This window comes from Nerophis ophidion, linkage group LG02 (assembly GCF_033978795.1).
Source record: "Nerophis ophidion isolate RoL-2023_Sa linkage group LG02, RoL_Noph_v1.0, whole genome shotgun sequence".
Lineage (NCBI taxonomy): Eukaryota > Metazoa > Chordata > Actinopteri > Syngnathiformes > Syngnathidae > Nerophis > Nerophis ophidion.
Genome location: NC_084612.1, coordinates 65,644,402 through 65,656,943, shown reverse-complemented (window position 1 = coordinate 65,656,943; position 12,542 = coordinate 65,644,402). Strand labels below are relative to the sequence as shown.

At 39.2% G+C, this 12,542-nt stretch overlaps 1 protein-coding gene across 1 annotated transcript in view; it reads right to left on the bottom strand.

The window, feature by feature from the left end:
* The window catches only part of foxj3 (forkhead box J3), a 348,227-nt gene that overhangs the window by 12,564 nt on the left and 323,121 nt on the right, over nucleotides 1-12,542 (bottom strand). The window contains exon 8 of the mRNA XM_061888811.1: nucleotides 3,889-4,323. Coding sequence (XP_061744795.1) covers nucleotides 3,889-4,323 — 435 coding nt within the window. The remainder of the gene's footprint in view (nucleotides 1-3,888; nucleotides 4,324-12,542) is intronic.

The following is a 12,542-nucleotide window of genomic DNA, read 5'->3' as shown; positions in this document are numbered from 1 at the left end:
TTTTATTTTCCACAAAACTCGACGGTGCGCCTTATAAGGGGTTGGAATTGGGGGTTAGGGGGTGATCAAGGGTGATGGGTCAAATGCAGAGAATAATTTCGCCACACCAAGATTGTGTGTGTGACAATCATTAGTACTTTAACTTTATAACTCGGTGAACCTAATGAAAGGAATAAGTTTGGTTGTGCTTACCCACCTCAAAGCTATTTTATTTGGTACGTGGTGAAAATACAAGTGTGACCAGTAGATGGCAGTCAAACATAAGAGATGAATTTAGGCTGCACTATGATGGCAATATCCATCCATCCATTTTCCACCGCTTATTCCCCTTTGGGGTCGCGGGGGGCGCTGGTGCCTATCTCAGATACAATCGGGCGGGAGGCGGGGTACACTCTGGACAAGTCGCAACCTCATCGCAGATGATGGCAATATGTCTCAAGTAAAAAACACCCAACATTTTAAATGTTCCATTGAAAATATAGAACATTACACACGGCTCTCAAAAATCTATCAACATGTTTTACTACGACTTCGGTAAGCTATGAAGCCGCACCTGAAGGATTGTCGGCGCATTAAACATAGAAGTATTATTAAGTTTGTAGAGTGTCCGCCCTGAGATCGGTAGGTCGTGAGTTCAAATCCCGGTTGAGTAATCATACCAAAGACTATAAAAATGGGACCCATTACCTCCCTGCTTGGCACTCAGCATTAAGGGTTGGAATTGGGGGTTAAATCACCAAAAACGATTCCCGGGCGCAACTGCCGCTGCTGCCCACTGCTCCCCTCCCCTCCCAGGGGGTGATCAAGGGTGATGGGTCAAATGCAGAGAATAATTTCGCCACACCTATTGTGTGTGTGACAATCATTGGTACTTTAACTTTAATTTTAATTATGGTGTGTATAAGGTAAGACATAATATCTAGTGTTTTATTTTGCAATATTATGCAAAAGCAACTTTTGTTTCCTTCTGCTACCTGCTGATCTGTATTTGGGATCTGTATAAGTCCTGAAAAATTCTGTGCGTCCGCGCCGACGCCATAATCTTCTTTTTTTTTCTCTATCTTCTTATCATGAGACATTCATCCTCCACTGTTGCCTTTTCTAATATAAAGTATTTTAATTTTCTAATATAAAGGACTTTGACTATGACCAATGTATGATCCGGTAACGACTTGGTATTGGATTGATACCCAAATTTGGGGTATCATCCAAAAGCTTCATAAAACCTTTTTTCGTTATTTAAAAATTTGTATTATGTTTATAAACTCAGAAAATATGGACTTGGACACATGAGGACTTTGAATACGACCAATATGACCGACTTGGTATCGGATTGATATCCAAATTTGTGGTATCATCCAAAACTAATGTAAAGCATCCAAACAACAGAAGAATAAGTGATTATTTAATTTTACCAGAAGTGTAGATAGAACAAGTTGAAAGAGAAAGTAAGCAGATATTAACAGTAAATGAACAAGTAGATAAATAATTCATTTTCTACCACTTGTCCTTAATAATTTTGATAAAATAATAGAATGATAAATGACACAATATGTCAGTGGTTATCAACCTTTTTTCAGTGATGTACCCCCTGTGAACATTTTTTTAATTCAAGTACTGCCTAATCAGAACAAAACATTTTTGGTTGAAAAAAAGACAAAGAAGTAAAATACAGCACTATGTCATCAGTTTCTGATTTATTAAATTGTATAACAGTGCAAAATATTGCTCATTTGTAGTGGTCTTTCTTGAACTATTTGGAAAAAAATATATAAAAATAACTAAAAACATGGTTAAAAATAAACAAGTGATTCAATTATAAATCACGACTTCTACACATAGAAGTAATCATCAACTTAAAGTGTCCTCTTTGGGGATTGTAATAGAGATCCATCTGGATTCATCAACTTGATTCCAAACATTTCTTCACAAAAAAAGAAATATTTAACCTCAATATTTATGGAACATGTCCACAAAAAATCTAGCTGTCAACACTGAATATTGCATTGTTGCATTTCTTTTCACAGTTTATGAACTTAATTCATTTTTTGTTGAAGTATTATTCAGTAAATATATTTATAAAGGATTTTTGAATTGTTTCTACTTTTAAAAAATCTCACGTACCCCTTGGCATACCTTCAAGTACCCCCAGGGCTACGCTTACCCTCATTTGAGAACCACTGCGATATGTTACTGCATATGTCAGCATCTAAATTAGGAGCCTTTATTTGCTCACTTACTACTAAAAGACAAGTTGTCTTGTACGTTCACTATTTTCTTTAAGGACAAACTTGCAACAAGAAACATATGTTTAATGCACCCTAAGATTTTTTGTTAAAATAAATCAAATAATGCAATTTTTTTGTGGTCCCATAGTACTGAAAAGTATCAAAAATAATTTTGGTACCGGTACCAAAATATTGGCATTGGGACAACACTAATACCTATGCTTTTATTTAAAAAAACGGAATCTATATAGAAACATATTTTTGCTAATACATAAAATAATGTGTTTGGCGTAATTGTATTTATTTACTAACAAGCTGGTCTCACTTTGCTCGAACATTTTTAATTCTAAGAGAGACAAAACTCAAATAGAATTTGAAAATCCAAGAAAATATTTAAAAAACCTGGTCTTCTCTTGTTTGAATAAATTCATTTATTTTTTTTACTTTGCTTCTTATAACTTTCAGAGAGACAATTTTAGAGAAAAAATACAACCTTTAAAAATAATATTAGGATTTTTAAACACATATACCTTTTTACCTTTTAAATTCCTTCCTCTTCTTTCCTGAGAATTTAAATGAATTTCGAAGTAAATGTATTTGTTTTATTGTAGAGAATAATAAATAAATGTTAATTATATTCTTCATTTTAGCTTCTGTTTTTTAGACGATGAATATTTGTGAAATATTTCTTCAAACTTATTATGAATAAAATTCCCAAAAATTATTCTGGCAGATCTAAAAAAATCTGTAGAATCAAATTTAAATCTTATTTCAAAGACTTTTGAATTTCTTAGAAAATTTTAGTTCTGGAAAATCTAGAAGAAATAATGATTTGTCTTTGTTAGAAATATAGCTTGGTCCAATTTGTTATATATTCTAACAAAGTGCAGATTGGATTTTAACCTATTTAAAACATGTCATCAAAATTCTAAAAATAATCCTAATCAGGAAAAATTACTAATAATGTTCCGTAAATTATTTTTAAAATTTTTTCAAAACGATTCGAATTAGCTAGTTTTTCTCTTCTTTTTTTTCGGTTGAATTTAGAATTTTTAAGAGTCAAAATTGAAGATAAACTATGTTTCAAAGTTCAATTTTAATTTTTTCTCCTCTTTTAAACCGTTCAATTAAGTTTTTTTTCATCATTTATTTTCTGTAGAAATAAATAAAATGGAAGACGGAATGACGGAAAGAAATACCCATTTTTTTTCGACATTTATCTGTTTCTATATATATTTATTGTGAGAAATCATTAAGATGATCAGTGTTTCCACAAAGATAAATATCATTAACTATTAACAATACCATAGAGTTTAAAGTAAATTGAGCAAATTATTTCTGGCAATTTATTTAAGTGTGTATCAAACTGGTAGCCCTTCGCATTAATCAGTACCCAAGAAGTAGCTCTTGGTTTCAAAAAGGTTGGTGACCCCTGGCTTAAGACATAAATAAGAAAGTTTCACAGTGAAGAAAATACTGGACAATGGCCAGCAGGGGGCGCCAATTGACTGCATTGTTGCTGCTGTGTTGGTCCTTCATCAGATAATAAATAAATCATGAGATTTATAGTTTAGCACCCAGAAGACTTTCTCTTGATACCTTGTGACTAGAAAACGGATTGAAGACAGTAAATTTAGGAAGTAAAGGTTCAAGTTCTTACCAGGATTGCAGGCCATCTGCTGCTGGGTGGGATGTGGCTGGTGGGAGAGGCTCTGGTGCTGGCCGTGCTGAGCGTGCTGAGACGGGTGCGGCGTGTGCTGCTGCGGGTGCTGGCCGTGGGACGGGTGTTGCGGCGGGTGCTGGCCGTGCTGAGGGTGCTGCGCCGCGTGCTGCGGGTGCTGGTTGTGCTGCGGGTGCTGGTTGTGCGGGAGGTGCTGCGCGTGCGGGGAGCCGTGTCCGGGGTGGGCTTGGGCCGGGTGGGACAGGGGCACCTGGCCGCTGTTGTTGGAGTGGTTGTTGGGGTGGTTGTTGGACTGGTGGTTGGACAGGTTGTTCTGGCCGCTGATGGCGCCGCTCGGGGAGTGCTGATAGGAGCAGGACGTGTGGGTCTGCTGCTGCTGCTGCTGCGAGGAATCGGACGGGATTCCCATCAGACCTGGAAAACAAGGCGCACACGTGTAATCGTTAGGAATGAAGGTGAGGAACCATGGACATTGTATTAGGTACACCTGCACCGTCACTGACTTCCAATCTAAGAGATGCAGCTATTCTGAATATATGATAGTACAGTGGTTCTCAACCTTTTTTCAGTGATGGACCCCCTGTGAACATTTTTTTAATTCAAGTACCCCCTAATCAGAGCGAAGCATTTTTGCTTGAAAAAAAGAGATAAAGAAGTAAAATACAGCACTATGTCATCAGTTTCTGATTTATTAAATTGTATCCATCCATCCATCCATCCATTTTCTACCGCTTATTCCCTTTCGGGGTCGCTGGCGCCTATCTCAGCTACAATCGGGCGGAAGGCAGGGTACACCCTGGACAAGTCGCGCCCTCATCGCAGGGCCAACACAGGTAGACAGACCACATTCACACTCACATTCACACACTAGGGAATTGTATAACAGTGCAAACTATTGCTCATTTGTAGTGGTCTTTCTTGAACTATTTGGGGAAAAAAGCTATAAAAATGACTAAAAACTTGTGGAAAAATAAACAAGGGATTCAATTATAAATCAAGGTTTTCTACACATAGAAGTAATCATCAACTTAAAGTGCCCTCTTTGGGGATTGTAATAGAGATCCATCTGGATTCATGAAATTAATTCTAAACATTTCTTCACAAAAACAGAAATCTTTAACATCAATATTTATGGAACATGTCCATAAAAAAAATCTAGCTGTCAACACTGAATATTGCATTGTTGCATTTCTTTTCACAGTTTATGAATTTACATTCATATTTTGTTGAAGTATTATTCAATAAATATATTTATAAGGCATTTTTGAATTGTTGCTATTCCATCCATCCATCCATTTTCTACCGCTTATTCCCTTTCGGGGTCACGGGGGGCGCTGGCGCCTATCTCATCTACAATCGGGCGGAAGGCGGGGTACACCCTGGACAAGTCGCCACCTCATCGCAGGGCCAACACGGATAGACAGACAACACTCACACTCACATTCACACACTGGGGCCAATTTAGTGTTGCCAATCAACCTTTCCCCAGGTGCATGTCTTTGGAAGTGGGAGGAAGCCGGAGTACCCGGAGGGAACCCACGCATTCACGGGGAGAACATGCAAACTCCACACAGAAAGATCCCGAGCCTGGATTTGAACCCAGGACTGCAGGACCTTCGTATTGTTGCTATTTTTTTAGAATATTTAAAAAAAAAAATCTCACGTACCCCTTGGCATACCTTCAAGTACCCCCAGGGGTACGCGTACCCCCATTTGAGAACCACTGTGATAGTAGATTAGTTGTTACATAAACAACATTCTGTTGCATGCGGCTCCTTAGTGCCGCCCTAGTGGCTCCCTGGAGCATTTTAAAAAAAAAAAGGATTGAAAATGGAAAAAGATGGGGAAAAAATTTTTTTTTTTAGTTTGAGTACGGTATGTCTTTTGTTTGAGGACAAACATGACACAAACCTTCCCAATTGTTTTGTCCGACTAATTTCGGCCGTTCTTGAACTCACCATAGTGCGGACTCTGACGCATCATTTATTTATTATAGGGACGGCGTGGCGCAGTGGGAGAGTGGCCGTGCGCAACCCGAGCGTCCCTGGTTCAATTCCCACCTAGTACCAACCTCGTCACGTCCGTTGTGTCCTGAGCAAGACACTTCACCCTTGCTCCTGATGGGTTCTGGTTGGCGCCTTGCATGGCAGCTCCCTCCATCGGTGTGTGAATGTGTGTGTGAATGGGTAAATGTGGAAGTAGTGTCAAAGCGCTTTGAGTACCTTGAAGGTAGAAAAGCGCTATACAAGTACAACCCATTTATCATTTATTTATTTATCAGTTTGTTTATGTGTAAAATCTTCCACACCTTCTTTGTCTCATTTTGCCCACCAAACGTTTTATACTGTGCGCGAATGCAGAATGGTGCGCTTTGTTGATGTTATTGACTTGTTAGGGTGATAATCAGACATATTTGGTCAGTGCCTGACTTCAGTGCTAAAAATAACTACATTTTCCAGTTTGAACGTTAAGTACCTTGTCTTTGTGGTGTATTCAATTGAATATAGGTTGAAAAGGATTTGCAAATCAATGCATTGTTTTTATTTACCATTTACACAACCTGCCAACTTCACTGGCTTTGGGGTTTGTATGATATGATAAAAGTGAAGTGAATTATATTTATATAGCGCTTTTTCTCTAGTGACTCAAAGCGCTTTACATAGTGAAACCCGATATCTGAGTTACATTCAAACCAGTGTGGGTGGCACTGGGAGCAGGAGGCTAAAGTGTCTTGCCCAAGGACACAACCGCAGTGACTAGGATGGCAGAAGCGGGAATTGAACCTGCAATAAAAAAAAAAATACAGCACAGGCAGCAAACTAAGGGTGTGTTTGAAATGATGCCCCCCCCTTTGGTGTGCAGCAGTTCAGGAGCAGATGAGTTTCCTTACACAAACAAATATGTGCAACAAAGCTGGTCTTAATGTCCTAACTAATGGGATATGACTCCCGTGTTTAAGTAGTTGCACACTTGAAACAGTCCAGCTGCCATTTTGTTGAGTCAGAGGGTGACTCAGCACCATGGAGTTCACAAGTCCAAGCCGCCGCCGTTTTTTTGGAAGAAGTAGAAACTAATGTATCGTGCTGCCTTCACACCGCATGGAGTAAAAACATCTGTACAGGCCGCTGCGATTGGGGGGGGGGGGGGGGGGGGGGGGGCGAGCAGCTTGAGGTGGGTCTTAAGAGACCTATTTTCACTGGAGTGCTTTTAAAGGCCTCCGCAATCGGCGCGCAAACACCCGCTGCAGGGGTGACAAAGGTGCATCTCTTATCGGCACACAAAGCCCATTGTCCACGCAGGGAAAACACAGAAAGCAATTAACGCGCCGGCGGAATAATAATAATGCCGGCTCGTTACCTATTATCAAAGCGGGAGAATTAGCTCGCTTCTCGTCGCAGTGAAATCCTCCAAGCTAGATTATTTACGCTTTTTAAAGGCCTACTGAAATGAGATGTTCTTATTTAAACGGGGATAGCAGGTCCATTCTATGTGTCATACTTGATCATTTGGCGATATTGCCATATTTTTGCTGAAAGGATTTAGTAGAGAACATCCACGATAAAGTTCGCAACTTTTGGTCGCTAATAAAAAAGCCTTGCCTCTACCGGAAGTAGCAGACGATGATGTCACAAGGGTGAGGGCTCGTCACGTCCTCACATTGATTATAATGGGAGCCCCAGTTGCCTAGTATAGGCATAGCTCGGTTGGTAGAGTGGCCGTGCCAGAAATTTGAGGGTTGCAGGTTCGATTCCCGCTTCCGCCATCCTAGTCACTGCCATTGTGTCCTTGGGCAAGACACTTTACGCGTGTGCTCCCAGTGCCACCCACACTGGTTTAAATGTAACTTAGATATTGGGTGTCACTATGTAAAGCGCTTTGAGTCATTAGAGAAAAGCGCTATGTAAATATAATTTACTACTACTACTACTAGTGGTTAGAGTAGGGGTCGGGAACCTTTTTGGTTGAGAGAGCCATGAAAGCCAAATATTTGACTATGTATTTCCTTGAGAGCCATATAATATAATAAAATGCATGCATTTTTCAATCAATCAATCAATCAATCAATCAATGTTTATTTATATAGCCCCAAATCACAAATGTCTCAAAGGACTGCACAAATCATTACGACTACAACATCCTCGGAAGAACCCACAAAAGGGCAAGGAAAACTCACACCCAGTGGGCAGGGAGAATTCACATCCAGTGGGACGCCAGTGACAATGCTGACTATGAGAAACCTTGGAGAGGACCTCAGATGTGGGCAAACCCCCCCCTGTTTTAAGGTAAGACCAAAAATTTTAAGAGTATAATAAGTGTCTTCTTCTTTTTAATAACATTGTTTTTCTGAAGCTAGCCATTAATGAATAAAATAGTTCTTACCATTAATGCGACTTCTTGAACAGGTGCGGTAGAAAACGGATGAAAGGATTAAAATGCATGAGAATGTTTTATATTTTTAATATTTTTTTTTTAACACTGATTACCAGCGGAATCATTCAATACTTAACAATCGCTGTGTTTTTCAACCGCTGTGCCGTAGTACACCAGTGTGCCGTGGGAGATTAGGTAATTTCACCTAATTGGGTTAAAACTATTTTTTTTCAAAACAGTCATTATAATCTGCAAATGTGTCTTTGTTGAGTGTCTGTGCAGTCTAGAATGTGCGGAATGCGTAACCGTGTAATACTCTTCCATATCAGTAGGTGGCAGCAGGTAGTCAATTGCTCTGTAGATGTCGGGAACATGGTATGTCGTGATCCCAATATGCAGGAGGCAGCGTGTATGTAAAAAGGTATCCAACGCTTAAACCAAAAATAAACAAAAGGGGAGTGCCGCTAAGAAAAGGCATTGAAGCAAAACAAATCTAAAACTGAACTGGCTACAAAGTAAACAAAAACGGAATGCTGGACGACAGCAAAGACTTACAGCGTATGGAGAAGACGGCATCCACAAAGTACATCCGTACATGACATGACAATCAACAATGTCCCCACAAAGAAGGAGTACGTCCGAACAACTTAGTCTTGACTGCGAAAACAAAGCAGGTGCGGGGAATAGCATTCAAGGAATACATGAAACTACTACAGGAAAATACCAACAAAAGAGGAAAAGCCACCAAAATAGGAGCGCAAGACACAGGAAAACACCAAAAAACTAAAAATAAGTTACGGCGTGATGTGACAGGTGGTGACAGTACACCTACGTTGAGACAAGAGCTATATTGATGCATGCTTGGTTATGGTTTGAATCCATATCCAACAATTGCGAGAACAACTTTTTATTGTCAGTACTGAGTTTCATTTTTTTAATGTTTTCTGCTGGTGGTTTGCCTCGGAACTTTTCTAATGACAAAAATGTGCCTTGGCTCAGAAAAGGTTGAAATACACTCACTTATCATGTTAAGTAATGCCAGCTAAGATGTATCTGAGAGCCACATGCAGTAATCAAAAGAGCCACATCTGGCTCTAGAGCCATAGGTTCCCTACCCCTGGGTTAGAGCATGGGTGTCAAACTCTGGCCCGCCGTGTAATTTAATTTGGCCCTTAAGGCAATATTAAATTAACATTAGAGCTGGCCTGTCGGTATTATACAGCGGCGGTGCTGCTGTAACACCGCATTCACCGCTAATACTCACACTTGCCAACCCTCCCGATCTTCCCGGGAGACTCCCGAAGTTCAGTGACCCTCCCGAAAATCTCCCGGGGCAACCGAATTTCTCCCGATTCCCAACCGGACAACAACACTGGGCGCATGCCTTAAAGCAGTGGTCCCCCGATTGGTACCGGGCCGCAGAAGAATTTTTAATTCATTTTTATAAAAAAAAAAAAAAAAAATCAAAAAATATATATAATTTTCTATTTTTATTAAATCAACATAAAAAACACAATATACACTTACAATTAGTGCACCAACCACAAAAACCTACCTTTTTCATGACAAAAACGTCCCTTTTTCATCAATCAATCAATCAATCAATGTTTACTTATATAGCGCTAAATCACTAGTGTCTCAAAGGGCTGCACAAACCACCACGACATCCTCGGTAGGCCCACATAAGGGCAAGGAAAACTCACACCCAGTGGGACATCGGTGACAATAATGACCCAGTGGGACGTCGGTGACAATGATGACTATGAGAACCTTGGAGAGGAGGAAAGCAATGGATGTCGAGCGGATCTAACATGATACTGTGAAAGTTCAATCCATAATGGATCCAACACAGTCGCGAGAGTCCAGTCATGACAAAGAAAAAAAAAAAAAAAAAGAGAGGAAAAAAAGGATTCCCCACCACCCCCCACTCTCCGGGCCGCGGGACAAATTATTAAGCGTTGACCGTTCCGCGGATCCAAAAAGGTTGGGGACCACTGCCTTAAAGGCACTGCCTTTAGCGTCCTCTACAACCTGTCGTCACATCCGCTTTTCCTCCATACAAACAGCGTGCCGGCCAAGCCACATAATATAAGTGGCTTGCACACACACACACACTCACACACAAGTGAATACAAGGCATACTTGGTCAACATCCATACAGGTCACACTAAGGGTGGCCGTGTAAACAACTAAAACAGTGTTGCAAATATGCGCCACACTGTGAACCCACACCAAACAAGAATGACAAACACATTTCGGGAGAACATCCGCACCGTAACACAACATAAACAGAACAGAAAAAATACCCAGAAAACCTTGCAGCACTAACTCTCCCGGGATGCTACAATATACACCCCCCGCTACCCTCCCTCCACTTCAACCCCGCCCACTTCATTGTTATTTTATTTTCAAATATTTTAGCCTGTGGAAAAAGTTAATATTTACGTCAGAAGGCTGCAAATAGAAAAGAGGCATAACATTTTGTATTTAAATTTTATTTAACATACCATTGATGTTTTTTCGTTTGTTTTGTAAAAGTTGATTTTGCACTATTAAGTTATAGAAGTGTTGCTTGTTCCATATTCAGTGCTAAAGCAAATCAGTGTAGCAAACTGAGACATAATTAACGTTTTATTCACACACTTTCTCTTGCTCATTCAAGGCCTGAATGTTTGATTCATTCATTATTGTTATTTTATTTCCAAATTTATTATTAGCCTGTGGAAAATGTTTGTTTTGATATTTGCCTCTGAAGGCCGAAAATACAAAAAAGGCATTCAATGTTTATTTAAATTGTATTTGATATGCCGTTGATATTTTTTAATTATTATTATTATTATTATTATTTGAAACCCGATTTTGCATGTCACTATATATACATATATATATATATATATACATATATATATATATATATAAATATATATATATATGTATATATACATATATATACATATATATATATATATATATATATATATATATACATATATATACACATATATATATATATATATATATATATACACATATATATATATGTATATATATATATATATATATACATATATATATACACATATATATATATGTATGTATATATATATATATATATATATATATATATATATATATATATATATATATATATATATAAGCCTTGCTTGTTCAATATTCAATGCAAAACTTGTTTGGGTCCCTATTAAAAGGTTCATTTGTTCAACTTTGGCCCGCGGCTTTGTTCAGTTTTAAATTTTGGCCCGCTCTGTATTTGAGTTTGACACCCCTGGGTTAGAGTGCCCGGCCTGAGATCGGTAGGTCGTGAGTTCAAATCCCGGCCGAGTCATACCAAAGACTATAAAAATGGGACCCATTACCTCCCTAACTGGCACTCAGCATTAAGGGTTGGAATTGGGGGTTAAATCACCATAAATGATTCCCGGGTGTGGCACCACTGCCCCCCATACCTCCCGGGGGTTGATCAAGGGTGATGGGTCAAATGCAGAGAATAATTTCGCCACATCTAGTGTGTGTGTGACAATCATTGGTACTTTAACTTTGCTTTAACTCCAGCAGCAAGAGCTTTTCGGACCGAGAAAACGACAATTTCCCCATTAATTTGAGCGAGGATGAAAGATTTGTGGATGATGATATTGATAGCGAAGGACTCGAAAAAATAAAATAAAATAAAAATTAAGTTATAAAAAAAAAAAGGCGATTTCTTTGGGACGGATTCAGATGTTATTAGACACATTTACTAGGATAATTCTGGTAAATCCCTTATCTTTCTATTGTGTTGCTAGTGTTTTAGTGAGATTAAATAGTACCTGATAGTCGGAGGGGTTTGTCCACGGGTGTCTTGTGGCCAGTGTCTGAGGGAAGTCACGGCAGATATAAGGACGGCGCAAACTCCACCGATCTCCGGTAAGAGGCGACTTTTTAACACAATTTTCTCACCGAAAACTGCCGATTGACATGTGGTCAGGATCAATGTTCGCTTGACTGCTCTGATCCATAGTAAAGCTTCACCTCCGGGAATTTTAAACAAGGAATCACCGTGTGTTTGTGTGGCTAAAGGCTAAAGCTTCCCACCTCCATCTTTCTACTTTGACTTCTCCATTATTAATTGAACAAATTGCAAAAGATTCAGCAGCACAGATGTCCAGAATACTGTGTAATCGCGCGATGGAAAGAGACGACTTTTAGCCGCAAATAGTGCTGCTAATATTTCCTGACAGTCCGTGGCGTCATCATTCCGCGAC